The sequence below is a fragment of the Gopherus evgoodei genome, chromosome 1 (assembly GCF_007399415.2).
Source record: "Gopherus evgoodei ecotype Sinaloan lineage chromosome 1, rGopEvg1_v1.p, whole genome shotgun sequence".
In the NCBI taxonomy this organism is placed as follows: Eukaryota; Metazoa; Chordata; order Testudines; family Testudinidae; genus Gopherus; species Gopherus evgoodei.
In genome coordinates this window covers 269994536-270011930 of record NC_044322.1, presented here as the reverse complement: position 1 = coordinate 270011930, position 17395 = coordinate 269994536, and the positions used below count along the sequence as shown (strand labels likewise).

Here is a 17395-nt window from a genome sequence, read left to right as displayed (position 1 = left end):
GTTTAAAACTCTCTTGATTTCTTTGATTGCTGCTACCTATTTGGCTGACTCTGGGCTTGTCTATATGGGACAACTGGTCAGCCTAGGTCTATTACAGGAGTGGGAGGGTGCAGTTCTATGGCCTGCAACATACAGGAGGTCAGACTAGATCAGGGTGTTCTCAAACTGGGGGTCGCAAGGTTCTTACATGGAGGGTTGTGAGCTATCAACCTCCACCCTAAACCCCGTTTTGCCTCCAGCATTTATAATGGTGTTATAAGTTTTTAAAACACTTTTTTATATATCTAAGGGGGGGTTACACTCAAAGGCTTGCTATGTGAAAAGGGGCACCAGTAAAAAAAGTTCTTGAAAACCACTGGACTAGATGATCATGATGGTCCCTTCTGACCTTGAAATCTACGAGGGTGAATCTATAATGCACCAGCTTGCCTTGCAGTAAACATCCCATGTGGACACCGCTACAGCACAGTGAAAGTCCCGGATGTTACTGCGTGGCCAGCAGGTATACTCACACCTTGGCTAGCAACACAAGAACTTGCCATGTAGACAAGGCCTCCGTCTATGAAATGTACACAGCTAATTTGTATTAAAACATCCTCTTGTTGTTACATTGTCCTCCCTTGTTCTGGTCTGCTCGTTTGTGTGATCCACTGATTTGTCTTGTAATGCACATTGGAAAAAAAAAACCCAACTATACATACAATACGATGGGGGCTAATTTAGCTACAACAAGTAAGGAAAACGATCTTGGAGTCATCGTGACTAGTTCTCTGAAGATTTCCACGCAGTGTGCAGAGGCGGTCAAAAAAGCAAACAGGATGTTAAGAATCATTAAAAAGGGGATAGAGAATAAGACTGAATATATTATTGCCCACGCAGCGCACAGTCAACTTGTGGAACTCCTTACCTGAAGAGGTTGTGAAGGCTAGGACTATAACAGCGTTTAAAAGAGAACTGGATAAATTCATGGTGGTTAAGTCCATAGGTGGCTATTAGCCAGAAGGGGTAAGGAATGATGTCCCTAGCCTCTGTTTGTCAGAATGATGGAGATGGATGGCAGGAGAGAGATCACTTGATCATTGCCTATTAGGTTCACTCCCTCTGAGGCACCTGGCATTGGTAGACAGGATACTGGGCTAGATGGACCTTTGGTCTGACCCAATACGGCCGTTCTTATATCTTTTTAAAGTGTAAGCAGCCTTTGGCCCAAACAGCTATTTACTATATATTTGTACAATACGTAGCACAATGAGGCCCTGATACTAGTGGGCAACTCTAGGCACTGCTATAATGAAAATAACTATTTTAGGTAACTTTTAGAAGTTTTATATATATAAAAATCTTTTTAAAGTCCAAATTCAGAGGATCATCCAGAGGTAAAAATGGATTTGTGTGATCCACTGGCAGGATAGATAAAAAAAATTTTAATTGTATTTTTTTAAATGAAATCTGAATTTAATATAAAATACATTAAGGCTAAACTTAATCTCTTGAAACATTTAAATAAAAAAAATGTTGAATCCATAAGCCTTCATCAAAAACTGAGGTAAAGGCTGTTTTTCTGTATAAAGAAGGAATTGGGGGAGGGATGCAACTAACTTTTGAGGTCAAGCTTTATAAATTTGGCACAGTAGGTCAAGCTATGTATTAAGGGCTCATTTTGTTTAATAAATTTTTTTGTATGCTGTTGTGTTTAAATTCTAGCTACCTTCCTAATGCACCTTGACACAAATCACGAGCAAAAATGATCTAGTAAATAAGCAATGTATCATTCACCATTTTCTAACATACTAAAATGTGCAATTAAGAATCTGAAAATATTAAGCTATATAATTGCTCAAAATGTATATAATTAATGTATCCTCCTAGCAGAAAGGTGTACTATCTCTTAGGTAAAAGCTGTATTTAACTGTAAATCAACATGCTTTAATGGTTATATCAACTAATAAGAATGCACCTTTTAAAGTAATGAAGTACAAATGGAAAAGTTGATTAAAGTTGATGATTTAAGTCAAGGCTTTCCACTTAGTAATTTTTAAGTCAGTGATTTAAATCACCCTGATGTAAATCAATCCATCCTGCCCACTGGGAAGCTGTAAAGTGCCCTTTTCCAGTGATAGCCTAAAACTGAGAGCTTTCTAATTGCAAGAATTCAGACCTTAGACTGGTTGGTGGTGGACGACCAAGTATTGTCTCTACTGAGCCTCTGACAAGGGTAATTTTAGGGAGAAATGCCACTAGCAGGGGAAGGAGAGAGAGAAGAAAACTTTTTTGTGGCTAGTTAATTTAAACAAATTAAATGTGATGATGGTTTGAAGCTGCTTAGAAGTTTGGAATGCAGTGGAGATGGATTAGTGGGCAGAGAACAGGCGATAAGTGCATGAGAGGTTCTGTTTGTCCCATGGGCATCACCCTGTGTGCATATATGCAGACATGCCCAAATTTATAATATGGGCAAGATTGAAGTATGGAATATGACCCACAAGGAATCCCATATGAGGTTTACAGGATAATAATATTGATGGGGTGGGAATATCTTGTTAAATCAAGTTTCACTTGCCGGAAGGAGGCTTAGCTGGTACGATTCCCTTCTCAGGCTAGCTTGGAGTCTCTCTCTTTGCTTCCTCAGCTCTTTGAGGGGAAATGCTTTAACCTCAGCTGAGACGATGTATTTTAAAAACACAGATTGCATTTGCAGATGGCAAAGAGCCACATGTAATTCCCTGTTCTCTTTTTCCTAATGACTTCGGGGCAAAGCTAGCTCTCTATGGTGATCAGACTCCAGCTACTCTTGGTACAAACTGGGTCCAGTTCAGAGCAGGGCAAATGGGACATAGGAGGACAGAGTTAAGTTCTGCAGGACCCTGTGCATGCCTGGTTGGTTTGAGGAAGTCTGCTGGGTGACGTGTGTCTGAGCTCAGATTCCCCTTTCCTGTTGCACTTGTTTTGCTAGGCTGCTGCACCGGAAGTGTGCTTTGTGTAATGAATGCAGTGTGATAACTAAAAGGAGTATCTGCGTGTAACTGCTTTGAATTCTAAATTTGCTTTTGGTGAAAGATGCTAGTTTGATGGTGTTGGAGTGAAGGCTCCCCCTGTTTCCAGACATGGTATGGGATTGACAGTAGCAAAGTGTACATGTTCCTAAGCCCTGACATGTTATCGTGATGTAAAATCCTAGTGTAGTCGGGGACAGGTAGTTTTACCTCAGTGTTGTTAGTCAAAGTCAACCCTTGAGCAACAAAAATGGTAAAAGGTTTAAAAAACCAGACCTATTAAAACAAGCAAAACAAAACTGGGCATGAGTAGCCTTGAGAAAAGAAGAGTGGAGGGGAACACACCTGATGAGTCTTCAACTACATATAGGGATATTATAAATACCATGGGGATAAATTGTTCTGCCTACTGAAGGCAGAATTAATGGGCTTAATCTGCAGCAAGAAAGCTTTAGGTTAGATATTAGGAAAAAATTATAATAAAGGCAGGTAAGCTTCGGAACATGCTTCCAAGGGAGGTCATGGAATTGCCATTACTGGAGGTTTTTAAGAACAGGTTGGACAAACACCTGACGGGGATGGTCTAGATTTACTTGGTTCCACCTGAGCACAGGCAGCTGAATTTGATCACCTCTCAAGATCCCTTCTACCCCTATATTTACACACACACACACACTTTACCTTGGTTAGCTGCATGCAGGTAAAACTACACTGCATTGTTTCCAGTAGGATTTTACAGTGTTTGATGAAAACCCACTTTTTTCTGTAGTGATGGCATAGCCAGATAGTCCCAAACTGAATTCATGTGGATGTTGGATGATAACTTCAACCACTACCAATATGGTTTGTATCTAAACCATTGCCTGAGAAGTGAAGTGGTTCCTATCCCATTGTAAAGAATAACTTAGTGGGTAGAGGGCAATGGTGTCCAGGAGATAACATCCTACTCCTTCCCCCTCTCTCTTATGCTGCTTTTGATGTCCTCTGGGTACTGTTATGTGGCAGAGAGACTCAGAGCAGTTGTCTGAAGAATCCTGTATGAGGGTTAGGAATTGTAGATTAGGTACATCTCTTTCAGACAGAGGTTTATGCACCCACCTCGATGAATTCTTGTTAAAGAAATGGGATTTTCCATTCACCAGGAAATGTACATGGTTTTTCTATAGTGTTATTCACACACTGTATTGCAAAGACCCTTTCCAGGGAGAGAGTGTAGTTGTGAATTGAAAATGGAGAAGGTTTTAAGGTGAGATTTAAAGAGAGGAAGTGACTCGGAAGCAGGAAATGGGGGGAGAATTCTGGAGAGAACAAATCTGCTCCCCTTTAGCCCCAAAGTGAGGGAGAGTTGCAGAAGGCAAGACTGGAGCAGAAGATTGAGCAGACTTAGGGAATAGTTCCAAAGTTAAGATGCCCCCTCGTGTGTATAGTTTACAATTGTCTTGAATTACATCATCACCTCCTATTTCTCAAATAACACAATATAATAAACAATTCTTGCTGCAAGCAAAGATTTACCTGTCGGACTGATAGTGGTTCTCTCTTTTTTTCTATTCACGCTAGTGTCATTGTAACAATTCTCTATACCAGAGATAGGAAAACTACAGCCCGCGGGACTGTGCTGCCTGACCCCTGAGCTCCTGGCCCAGGAGGCTAGCCCCCATCCCTCCCCTGCTGTTCCCCTTCCCTCGCAGCCTCAGCTCACTCGCTTCGCCACAGACACAATGCTCTGGGCGGTGGGGCTGTGAGCTTCTGGGGCAGTGCCCGACCCAGTCTCTGTGCTGCGTGGTGGTGGCGGCATGGCCCGGCTCCAGCACCGCCAGCCACTGGTGTTCCAGGCAGTGCAATAAGGGAGCAGAGGGGTTGGATAGAGGGCAGGAGAATTTGGGATGGAGGTCAGGGGGCAGGGGTGTGGATAGGGGTTGGGGCAAGAACAGGGAGTTGAATGGGGGCAGGGGTCCCGGGGGGGGCAGTCAGGAAGGAGGGGGAGTTGGATGGGAAGGCAGGAGGGCAGTCAGGGGACAGGGAGAAGGTATGATTGGATGGGGCAGGGATCTTGGGGGGGGCATCAGGAATGAGAGGAGGGGTTAGATAGTGCAGCAGGGGTACAGGGGCAGACAGGAAGCGGGGTTGGATGGGCAGGAGTTCCGGGGGTGGGGAGTGGCCACGATCCCCTCCCCTAACCAGCCCTCCATACAATTTACAAAACCTGATGTGGCCCTCAGGCCAAAAAGTTTGCCTATCCCTGCTCTATACCTTTATCCTGTCTAATTTAGTAAACTTCTTTCCTCTAAATTATGTATTCTGTTAATTTTGCAAGAGCCATATGCTATGTTTTCTTCTCAGCCAGCAGCACAGCCTTCCTTAGGTGCTTTTCAGTACAGAGAAAGTTAGCTGTGAAGCTAATTTACCTGCACATTTTGGTGACCTATATAGGTTAGCAACACTGCACTATTTTTTATTCTGTAGTCAGTTCTCAAATTTACTGCACACTTTTCATATAAATGACTTTTCTGGATTCTGGTATACACAGAAGAACACACTACTCCAAAATGTTACATGTGTTTAAGGTTGTAGGAGAAAAGATTACAAAATACAGTTTGAAAAATGGTAACTAACCCTATAATTAGACTGTGCAGTAATGTATAATCACAAGGGGGCAGTATTAAGATTGCACATACAGCCTCAACTTGAGCATTTTCCTGATTTGAGTGCTTAACTATACAGCCTTTATATTCTGTTATAATAGGAAATTTGAGGGGGGCAGACTTCCCCCCCTTTATGGGGGGGAGGGGGAAGGAGAATTTTCACTTACTAGGCCTTTGAAATTTTGCTGGCTTGCAAAAAATTGTAAGACATGTTGCTGATCACAGAATTTATACAGTTTGGTTAGATAATAGAAACCCCTGCCCCCGTTCCTGCATGCCGCACAAGTTCTGCCATAGAGAGCCAGTCCCGTGCCCTTTAGGAACACTGTAGTTTGGAAAGGTGCTTAGCATCTTCCTCATCTGCAGAGTCCCTGAAGCGCATTGGAGCAAGGATCCCTACTTTGCAGCTAATGAAGTCCACAGACCCTCCGTTGCTACTTGCATGGCTTACAAGGTCTGCAGGGGTGGCAGCGGTTCTTATTGTGGTCCTAATTCATTTTGCAATTGTCCTTTTACACTAGGTGAATATCTGTCTGAACTTCCACACTGTGGCTAACACAAGCTCAGCTGGGTCGGCATTAGCGGTGTTGGAATCCCTAGAATGGATGTAGTTAAGGCTGCCAATGTGGTTTTTAGCACCGTTTTGGTTAAACTTGATCCCTGCAGAGGACATGGGACTAACAAAATAAAAGGGGGTAGGAGGGCACAATTAAAACCCTATCTGTACTAAGATTCCCAGTGTTGCTAGTACTGGTGCAGCTGCAGTGTTAGCTAGGGTGGGAATTTTGTGGTTATTAAAGTTTCTTAGCATAGATTGCACTGGTGTGCAGGAGCCCTCTTTCAACCCCTTTGCATGTTACAAGATCTGTGGAAGAACTTCTTATGAGCCCCCTCTGTCCCTACAGCTTTGTAATATCATGGCTGACAGGACTTGTCACGGAGTTAGCCATGGATGCAGCTGCCACGAACCCTTTCTAGATAGCTATCTTATGAGCTTTGTAGAAATATCTATTGCTTGTCTTAATATGGGCTTGTCAAAGGCTTAGATCGCTCTCAAATCAAAACCAGTTTCCTCCAGAATCAGCAAAGGTCCTGCTGCTTAATGAGGACAGCTTCCATCCAAGTGTGTGTTCAAACCTTCAGCCATTTTTTCCTGCAGGGTTGTTTGAATAAAAAGTCACAAGGATTTTTTTTATATAAATGGGAAAAATGTGTTCTCATGCTCAAAAATAGCTGAACTTTAAAAAAAATCACCCTTGGGTAGAGACCAAACAGAGAAAATTTCAGCCTGAAAGGAGAATGTTTCAGAAAAACTGCGGCAACTGGAAGAAGAAAAAAATTCCAGTCCTTCTGCAGATCCACGTACTACATTTTCTTCTCAGCTAGTGTTCAGTGCATTTCATTAGAGATTAATAAATTTAAGTTCCTTCAAATTGGTGACCTATATTCATGAATAAACTAGTTAAAGAGAACCCCCAGCTATTTCCCCCAATTTACCTTTTTGTTTTCCTTCTCCTTACAAAGGGAGAAGAAAACAGGTAGAATTATTTCTATAGGTAACATCAGGCACATTATTGGTCACACATGCAAGCCGCTGATTTGGAAGCAGTGTGGCCTTAGCAATGTGACCCTAGGATTATGTGCAATTGGCATGTGTTTACCCCCCCCCCCCAAGGGTATTGATAATTAAAGGATACTTGCCTTTGGAGTTGGTGGTGAACAAGTTCCTCTCTGTATTACTGTTTGTGGTTCTGTTTCAGATAAGATGTAAGTTGCAGCGCTGGTGGTGGGTTTACAGCGCTGCAACTTACTCACTGTCCACACTTGCAAGGCACATACAGCGCTGCATCTCCCTGGTGCAGCGCTGGGTGTACTCCTGCTCTGCCTGGGGTATAACAATTGCAGCGCCGCGCCGATGCAGCGCTGCGCTGCCAGTGTGGCCACCAAAAGCGCTGTAATTGGCCTCCAGAGGTATTCGGAGGTATCCCAGAATGCCTGTTCAGCCACTCCCAACAGCGCTGCAAATGTGGCCACACTGCAGCACTTTTCCTACACAGCTGTACGAAGACAGCTGTAACTCCCAGCGCTGTACAGCTGCAAGTATAGCTATACTAAGGCTCTGGCTATTGAGTAAGAGGATTCAGACATCTCTAAAGAGTTGGGGATGTTTACTGGGGTGTCCTGGCCACATGCCAGTCTGGGTAATTTAAATTCTGCCTACCTGAATTCCTCTGTAGTGCCAGATGGATACAGTATTCTTCACTTCCTGCTTAAACTGTTTTGTAGGAGGAGGGTGGTGGTGGTTGTGCTGTTAAATAGCTGCTGGGTTTCACCCTAGAGGTGGGTGTGAGTGATCCTTATATGTCCTTACCTAACCATCTCACAGGGTGCTATGAATGCTTAATTGAGTTCCATTTCGACAGCATTCTAAGATCTCATGTGAAAAGCATGGTATAAATGCAGAATGTTCTTATCTTTGCATCCATTCAGCTGAGATTAATCTCCACCTTTTTGTATCTCTCCTTTGGGTTTGACAGGGCTCAGCTTGGAGGTGGCTCTGTATTAACCCCGGTGGAACCACTTCCCAAAAGACACAATGATAGTGGTGACTGGAATCATGTCAGCGCCCGAGCTGGGTTCCACTGCCACCACCCCAGTTGCAGCCCCAAACTTCTCCTGGAAGTCTGATGACGGCAGCCCCACTGCTATGGAGCAGCCGATATTCCTAATGACCACTGCTGCTCAGGCCATCTCAGGTTTCTTTGTGTGGACAGCTTTGCTCATCACCTGCCATCAGGTAAGAATCTCTTAGTGTTTGATCCCTGTAACTGTCTGCCCCCCCAAACTGGGTGAATACACATGGTGTGAGGGGTGTCTCTGCCAGCTGTGGGGGTTTGTTAGAATCATTCCTCCTGTTATCACTAGCTCAGCTTATGACTCTTTGAGGAGTCACTGTGCGAGCTAATCTTGCATCTTGGCGACAGGACTAGGCTAGAAAATTATTCCCTACCTATAACTCAGTAAAGGTAACTGTGTTCAGTACTGCACAAAACTGTACCAAGGGAATGTTTGAGAAGGGTTCTTTTGCTTCAGGTGGATCCAGGGGTTTGGTAAAAGGGCTAAATGAGTTGTGGCGATGTCTACTCTGCATTGCTCAATGATCAGCTCTGTTCCCTGAGAGTATGCTAATATGTAGGGATGAAGCAGTAAGAGAAACAGAACTCCACCTCCCTGGAGAGGAGCAGTGTTTGTGTGTGTTTGGGGAAGAGAAACATGTGAGTCTGAGGCTTGGTGCAGATGGCACCATTCTGTAACTAAGAATGTAGTGGCCAGGTAGCTGCCTTTACAATGTCTCGTCTTTCCCTTTGTCTTCAGACTTGTAGTAATCAAACTTTGCCTAGCAAGGAGCCCCAGGTCACTGGCAGGTGAGGAAAGGGAGGGCATTATAAAGGATGTGGAGGATCAAACACCTTTCTGCCTGGTTCTCATTAGAGCCACAAGGGGATAGGTATACCAGGTAAGGCCATTAGCCCATTCAGCCTGGTATCTTGCTTTTAGCAGCAGCTAGTACCTGTTGTCTCAGTTACTGGGCTAGCTGCAAATCTGTCCCCTTTCTGGTCTCCGAGTGCACCCCTTCAGGTCATAAGCCTCATGCCTTACTTCTCCTGGGGAGGAATTCTGCAGCTTTCCTACTCAGGTATGGCTTTAGGGTGATTCCCCCACTTCCCAGGAATCAGGCACGGCACCTAAGAGGGCCCTGCAGCATCCAGAAGAGGGGTCCCACACCCTCTGCCAAAGTGCCGCCGGAAACAGTAGCAACTAATTGAGCTGCTGCCGAATTGCCATTGCTATCTTCGGCAACAGCTCAATCGCTGCCGCTGTCTTCGGCAGCATTTCAGCGGCAGGTCTTCCAAATTGGGCCCCACACATCCTAAAGCCAGCCCTGTTCCTACTTTTAGGCCAGTTCTCCCTACCATTATTGCCTGGCAAGTCTGATGGAGTTCTGGCACCTGCAGTTCTTCACTTGGGGAGCCTGTGACCAGTTAGTTTCTTAAAGGAAAGGTACTGTTTATTTTAACAAAATTAGAGAACAAGGATTTAAACACTAACAGTCTACATACATCTCTTACCTGCTGGCCTGCCACCACCTGAGAGCCATCCAGGCAGGCCTAACTTCTTCAGACCCCTACAGCAGTTTGTCAGGCATCTTAGTCTGTTTCCCCTGAAAAACTCTTCCCCTTTCTTGAGAGAGTGTACCTTTTTAAACCTGCCAGAGTCCTGTCAGTCTTTTGTGTTTTGCAGGCCTTTTCCTCTCCTGGTTCAAGCCTGTTTTGTATGGTTATCTTCAAAGCAAGTAGTCCTGGCATTGTCTCTTAACACCTCTTAAGTGTTTGCAGAGAAGTGGCTTATCCTGAGCTGCTGTTTTCCTGAGAGCCTCTATTGTGTCAAACCAATATAATCATACAGAAAACACACCAATTACCAGACCACCATATGGTCTTTATATGTTATTACAGAACTGCTCCAAATCCATCACACCTGTTCTTTTAGAAGAATGTGAACACCCACATCCCCTTCAGTAATACAGTTGGCCTGTTGAGTAGTGCTATAAGTGGGCTCTACTCACCACTGCATAGTGCCACCTCCTGGCATCTCTGGAGATTAGTTCAGTCACACTCTTCCAGCAATTACCCCCCCCCCCCCCATCCATTTCTCCTCTGCAGCTCCTCTCTCACTCCCAGGAGCCACAGCTGGCCTCTTCCTGACTCAGCCCTTCAGTCAAGTCACTATTGTGGTTTCCCCTCCACAGGGGAAATGTATCACGGTTCCTGCTGTCCAGCAGGCTTAGGCAGTCTTCTGCTTCACTGCCTCACAGTACCACTAATGCAATGGCTGGCAGGGAACCCCAGCCAACCCTCTACTTCAGGTTCCTGCCCAGGGACCCTCTACCCAGCAGCCAAGGTCCGTTCCCTGAACCACTTCTATACCTCTTTGCCCTCCGCACTCCTCTAGGTTTGCCAGTCTCTTCACTTCCTCCTCCCAGGGAGTAGCTGTGAACAACTCATCTCTGCAGCTACTCAGACATCTCCCAAGGAGTGAATGCAGCCTTCTCCCTGCTGCCTCTTTTGTCTCCATTTTTCTGTCTTTTTTTGTAGGAACCCTGCCTGTTTCTTGCAGGTGATAATCTCTCTAATTAGCTGCCTCCAGCCTAAAGCTCTCTCCTCCTTTGCTGCCTAATTAGCTGATTAGACCCATCTGGTCCAACTCAGCTCTTGCAGGGCTAGTGTGGGGTGCACATCCCATCACAGGGCAGGATATGTAAGTGATGAGATTGTGCTGTGATTTATGAGGCTTAATTACCCTCTGTTCTTAGCTGGCCATTTTGTAGTTATGTCAGCTGTTAGTTCATTAGATGATCAGCCGTTTATTGTTTTAAGTCATCCAGCCAGCAGTGCCTGCCTTGACGACCTTCCGTGCCAGTGAATTCCACTAGCTGAATTCTACTACGGAAAGGAGTAGCAGGAAATGTTTGTTTTGGTTTTTCTCCTTTTCTTTCTGGGGCAACGCCTGGCTACCCTATCTCGTCCACCCACTTCCCGGGAACCCAATAGGTACCGTATCTCATCCAGTATTCTCTGAGTGCCAGCGCAAGTCCAATCCAACATCCTCTTCTCTAATGTAGTCGTCATGTGGACTGTAACACGGTGGGAAATGCATGCTCTGAAATGTATCAACCTGTGTTCTGTACCTCTGTGTTGTTGGATTCCAGAGAGCTGAGTAAGAGTTGGAAAATGACAGTGTATTGTAGAGGCAAATAGTCTAGGGAGGTTTGAAAAGAGATTAGTCACTGATGAATAAGAGTAACACCTGTAGTGCCACTAGCTTAGGTAACAATAAGTGCTATCATCCTCCTGCTTCAGGGTGCACATTGATCACCTTCTGGGAGTAGGGAAAAATTCTTCCCCTGGTACAGCTAGGGTTTTCTGCTGTTCTCTACTGCAGCGGTTCTCAAACTTTTTAGCAACCTGAGGAACCCCATTTTAATGTAAACAGTTTTGTGGACCCCACCTCCCCACTCAGCCCTTGCCATGCCCTCTTCCCTGAGACCCCACCCCTTCTTCAGGGTCCTGCCCTCGCTCACTCCATCCCCCCCTCCTTCCATCACTCGCTTGCTCTCCTCTACCGTCACTCACTTTCACCATGTTGGGATACAGGAGGGGGTGTGGGCTCTAGGAGGGAGTTTGGGTGCAGGCTCTGGAGGGAGTTTGGGTGGGGGATGAGGGCTCTGGGAGAAAGTTTGGGTGCTGGAGGGGGCTCGGGGTGCAGGCTCTGGGCAGGAGTTTGGGTGTGGGCTCTGGTGTGAGAAAGGGGTGAGGGGGGTGAGGCGGCACTTACCTCGGGCAACTCCTGAAAGAGACCGGGACAACTCTCTGGCAGCGACTTCTAGGTAGGTGGGGGGGCATAGGGTCTCCATGCACTGCCCCTGCCCACAAGCACAGCCCCCTCGGCTCCCATTGGCTGCAGTTCCTGGCCAATGGGAACTGCAGAGTTGGCACTCGGGGCAGGGGCAGTGCGCAGAGAGCCCTTGCCCTGGAGGAATGTGCCGGCTGCTTCCAGGAGTATTGCAGAGCTGGGGCAGGTAGGGAGCCTGCCATAGCCCTGTTGCACCACCGGACTTTTAGCATGCAGGAGGTGCTGGGAGGGAGGGGGAGGAGTGGAGGGAGAGGAAGGAGTTGATCAATGAGGCCTGTGGACCCCCTGGGGTACCTTCAGGGACCCCAGTTTAAGAAACGCTGCTCTTCAGAATCCATTGTTGCCATATGACAGACCAATGACACATTTAACCCATTCCCCTGCCTCTGACATTTAGCATTTCCTGCCTGACATGCTCTTGTGATCGTGCACACAGTGAAAGGCTCTAGTGACATCCCTGTAACTCTGAGAGGGAAACCTGGAGTCACTTGAATTGTGATGCTCAGTATCCCTGGGGGTGGGTGGGTATTATGTATTATTTGTATGATCATAGCGCCTAGGAGCCCCAGCCCTGGACCAGGACCCCGCTGTGCCAGGTGCTGGGCAAACACAGCGCAAAAAGATGGTCCCTGCCCCAAGGAGCTTACAATCTAAGTATAAGAAGTGAAACGGTAGTACAAGAAACAATGAGACCATGTTGGTCAGTATGACAGACTGTGGTCTTAGCATACCAGCTGCCTCACCATCAAGTATTTTATAGGTATCCTAGCAGAGGAGAGTTTTGAGGAAGAATTTGAAGGTGGATAACAAGGTAGCTTGGTGAATGTTCACAGGCAGCTTCTGCCGAGTGTGAGGTGCACAAAGGTGCTTGTTTCAGAATTTAACAAGTGGGGGATGGAGGCTGGTGGCATGGGCTGATGGCAGGCGAGAGCTGACCTTTTGAGAGGTGAGATGGGGGATGGGGGGGATAGGTCATAAAGAGCCTCGAAAGTGAATACAAATAGCTTATGTTTGATATGGTAGAAAAGAGGGAGCCAGTGGAGGGATTCAGGGAGAGGGGTGACGTGGTCCAAGTGACGAGCTAGGAAAACGATCTTTGCAGCAGCATCCTGAATGGATGAACAGGGGAAGATTGCACTTGTCAAGGCCAGAGGAAAGGATGTTGCAGTAATTGAGATATGAGATGATGATGAGAACGTGGAGGAGTTTTAGCCATGTGGACAGATAAGAAAGGCTGTATCTGAGATGTTATGCAGAAAGAATCTGCATGATTTAGACCTAGCCTGGATGTGAGGACGTTGGTCTGAGTCAAAGATGACGGACACCCAAGTTAAGGGGCCAAGTGATGGGCAGCATGGTAGTGATGTCTGTAGTCGTCCAAAAAGGAGGTAGCAAGGAGGGACTGAGGGTGAAGATGAAGAATTCTTTTAGCCCTGTTGAGTTTGAGCTGGCAGTTAGACATCCATGAGGTGAGGTCGAAGAGGAAGCTGAGATTCTAGACTGGACAGAAGGAGATAGGTCTGGAGTAGAGAGGTAGAACTATGAATCATCTGCATGAAGGTGTTCGTTCAGTTTGAGTTTGCAGGTGAGATTGCTTATAGACAAGGTGTAAAGGGAGAAGATATGAGAACCAAGGACAGAGTCCTGTGGAATCCTCACAGAAAGCTGGAAGGATGAGGAGGAGACACTGAAGGAGCAATTAGAGAGGTAGCAGGAGAATTGGGGGGGGGCAAGGAAGGGACACAATTTCAAGAAGAGAGTGGTTGACTGTTGAAGGTGCCTGACAGGTCAAGGAGAATGAGAATGCTGTACTGGTTTTGAGCTTTGGCTAGGAAGAGGTCTTTAAAGACTGGTGAAATCAGTTTCAGTTGAGTGCAAGAGCTGGGAGCCACGTTGGAAAGAGTGTGATATGGAATGAGAGGAGAGGAATTTGAAGGAGTGTAATTGGATGGTAAGAAGAAAAAATCATACCAGTTGGTTGTGTGTGTTCTAGTTTTTGTTGTTTAAATTAAAACTACGTGTAAAAGACTTTGCCTCTGAAGAACATATTCCCTGCTGGTTCAACCAAACCTGTGTCCACTGACCATCAGGACATGCTTTCAGACCTTTTTCTTTATGCAGGCTTTTGCCTGGAGTCCTTTACTTGTCCTGGCCATTAAGGAAGTTTGATTGTATATTTCAACTTGACAAAATTCAGTGTTGCCATACTGGGTGTATATTTTTTTGGCAAAGGTGAACTTTGTTAGAAGATGGATATTCTGGGGGAGAATTCTTTTAAGGGTGTGACAGTTTAATTTTGAGGATTAATGAACCCCCTGATTTTTGGAGGGAGTGGGTAGGATTGACATCATAGTTGTCTTAACCCATGTTCCTGGGTGACTAGAGAATTTGCAGTTCTATTGGTTATCAGGCTGCACAAGTTTTATGACTTTATTGCGCTGTAGAGAGTCCAATTTCAGAGCTGTGAATTGTACTGCTCTGGTAGGAGGGCAAGAGGCTGGCATTTTATGGCTTTATGTTAAAGCAGTAGTATGACTCTTGCCAGCAGGCAGTGGGGTTTGGGGCTTATCCATCTATGTAAAACATATGAAGGAATTTTCTGGGGTTCTTTCATGGAAATGTCATGGGGAAGTGTATAAAACTGCTCAAAGGTAAAGAGGGCTTTAACCATGGTGACAACCTGATGTGCTCAGTCCTATACGGCTGAGGAAAAGAGGAGGCTGCAGGGTTGGAAATCTTAAGTGCCTGAAAGGAGATAGCAGGGTCTTGGGACGGACTATCTGGGAATTAAATACGAACAAGAGAACATGAGGCCACACTTGATGATAATGAGCAAAAAATAATAAAAATGAATTTAATCCCATCTCATTAGAAACTGGACTGCAGCCCCCAATTCACTTCACACAGGCCACTGCAAGTAGCCATAAGAAAGAAACAGGTTTTTTTTAATCCCTGCCGTCTTAAGGCCGTGTTAGATCACCTACTCCAGTGAGGAGTTCTGTGTTCCATTCTCGGTCCCCCATGGCCATCCAGTCCTACCCTTTCCTCTGTTTGATTGTCACTGATCCTGTTCTCCATCTTCCCCCATTCAGATCTACATGCATCTGCGCTGTTACAGCTGCCCCAATGAGCAGCGCTACATTGTCCGGATCCTCTTCATTGTGCCCATTTATGCCTTCGACTCATGGCTCAGCCTCCTTTTCTTCACCAATGACCAGTACTATGTTTACTTTGGCACTGTGCGGGACTGCTATGAAGGTAAGGAGGGGATGGCGGAGCATGGGGGTTTTCTGTTATAGGCTGGAGCGCAGGGACTGGGCCTGCATGTGGACAAGAAGTGTAGTGGAGGGGGCGTACTTCTGTCCTATGGCTATGATTTGTACTGATATCGAACTAGAACCATGGTTTGAAGCCTGGTTAGTGACTGGGGAACAATGTTTTCTGTCCTCCTGGCTGCTGTAGGAGTGGCAGGGTATATTGGAATTCCCCTAGGATACGTTTTAGAAAGACACAAAGCTTCTGAAGAGATTTTCTCACATGGCAGTCTTGTATTCATTCTTTCAGAGGAGGTGTAAAACTGAAGGTCTGAACACCCATCAATGTTAAAGATCCCAGAGGTCTCCCAAACACCTGAGCAATTGTATTTTGCCCCTCCTCGCATGGCCCCTAAATCCCCATTACAGTTTCTGTTGGCACTGTTACTCTCTTCCCATCCTGTAACTGTTTGCATCGTTTCCCCAGCACAGAATGGCTGCTGCATTCCACTACAGTAGCCACTGTGGTTCAGTGGTGTGTGTGTGAGAGCTGTAATGTGCTTTGGGCAGAAAGGTGTGAGGATCAATATTGGTTATTTATTGCACTTTTCTAAGAATGTGACCCACCCAGCTAGGAAAGGAAAACTCACCCTTGAGGCATATGAGAAAGAAATGGTCAGTCTCTGAAATAAACACTTCTTCTAAAATCTACCCCCTCCCACCTTTCAAAAAAAGGAGCCCTCCCCCTTACCCCCCCCCCCCAACCAGCATCCTGGGAGAGGCTGTACTCTGTGGCAGAATATCCTGTTGGACCACTATTATTGTGTGTCTGTCTGTCCTGACTAAATTTCACCTTGTTTGTAGGGTTTGTTGTTGGTGAGATCTGTGTTGCAAGAAGAGGCCCCTTCGTGTGTCAACAAGTTAATCTGCTCAAGGGACCAGTGACAATGCACTGAGATGCAATAGCAGATGGCAAACTCATGAACACAATCCAGAGGCCATTTTTTCTGTCCCTGTGTTTGTGTGTAAAGGCCTAGCAGGAAGCCTGCTACTCTGAGAAACTCCTCTCCTAGCAACAGCTATTGTCCCCTCCGCCTTGCCTAGGGAGTTTGCAAACATCGCAACATCTGCTCAAGGGGTGGGCCTGCGTTCTAAAGTTCACCCGCTTGTCCCGCCTGTTGTGCTGTGTGGAGGTGCCTCCCTTGCCCCTCTGTATTCTCTGAACAGTTTCAAAACTATGCTCAGGAAAGGCAGGAGATTGGAGAGGGTGGGAGGAATATCTTTCTCGTGTTCAGTGGAGATTTTTACTCTTGGGGAATAGCTCCACTTGAAAACAATAAAAATAGTAACGAATAAAAAAATCCATCACTAAACTTGGAATCTATGTTGTACCAATCATGGGTGGTTCTCTGTGGTGCATCTTTTGGTGGGTGGGGTGACTTTTTTTGGTCCTGCTCTTTTATCCTGCCTCTACACACATGAAACCGTGGGGTCTCAGTCTGTGACATAAGAGTTTGTGTTCTTTTGTGGTGATAAGTAATTTTGATGACAAAGATGAATATGGACTAGGAGGGGAAGCGCTGTTGTTCTAGCACCGCCATCTTTAATAATTAGCGCTTGTTTCTTTTGGGGACTGTAGAGGGATAGTGGGGGCAAATGTCCCCATTCTTCTCCCTCTGATTTCACCTCCTTCCCAACGCTTTTGGATGAGCAGCTGGTGTTGCAGTGACCACTTTGGAGAGTAGTGGAGGGCCCCACTGGAGAACAATATGAGAAGCTAAGCTTCTCCTCCCCCAGCAGCTGAGATTTGCCTTCATAGGCCTAAAGTTAAGGGAGATGCAGGAAGTTTACAGACCAGGTAATTTACCACCGGTTTTTTAAATAAATGTTTTCTATGTTGTCTTTTTAATTAATTATTTCATCGATACCAGTACGCCAAATCATTACAGAAATATAGTCAATGGACCTGTTCAATAACCAGGATTACAGGTGGAATACAAGTTTGCCTTATTATATAAATAGAAGCAGG

The 17395-nt window shown here is 45.7% G+C and overlaps 1 protein-coding gene across 2 annotated transcripts in view; it reads left to right on the top strand.

The window, feature by feature from the left end:
- Positions 1-17395, top strand: part of TMEM184B (transmembrane protein 184B) — a 44375-nt gene that overhangs the window by 12851 nt on the left and 14129 nt on the right. For both annotated transcript variants that reach the window (XM_030546250.1, XM_030546255.1), the window contains exons 2-3: positions 8176-8435; positions 15205-15370. In XM_030546250.1, coding sequence (XP_030402110.1) covers positions 8235-8435; positions 15205-15370 — 367 coding nt within the window. In that variant the 5' untranslated portion in view covers positions 8176-8234. The remainder of the gene's footprint in view (positions 1-8175; positions 8436-15204; positions 15371-17395) is intronic.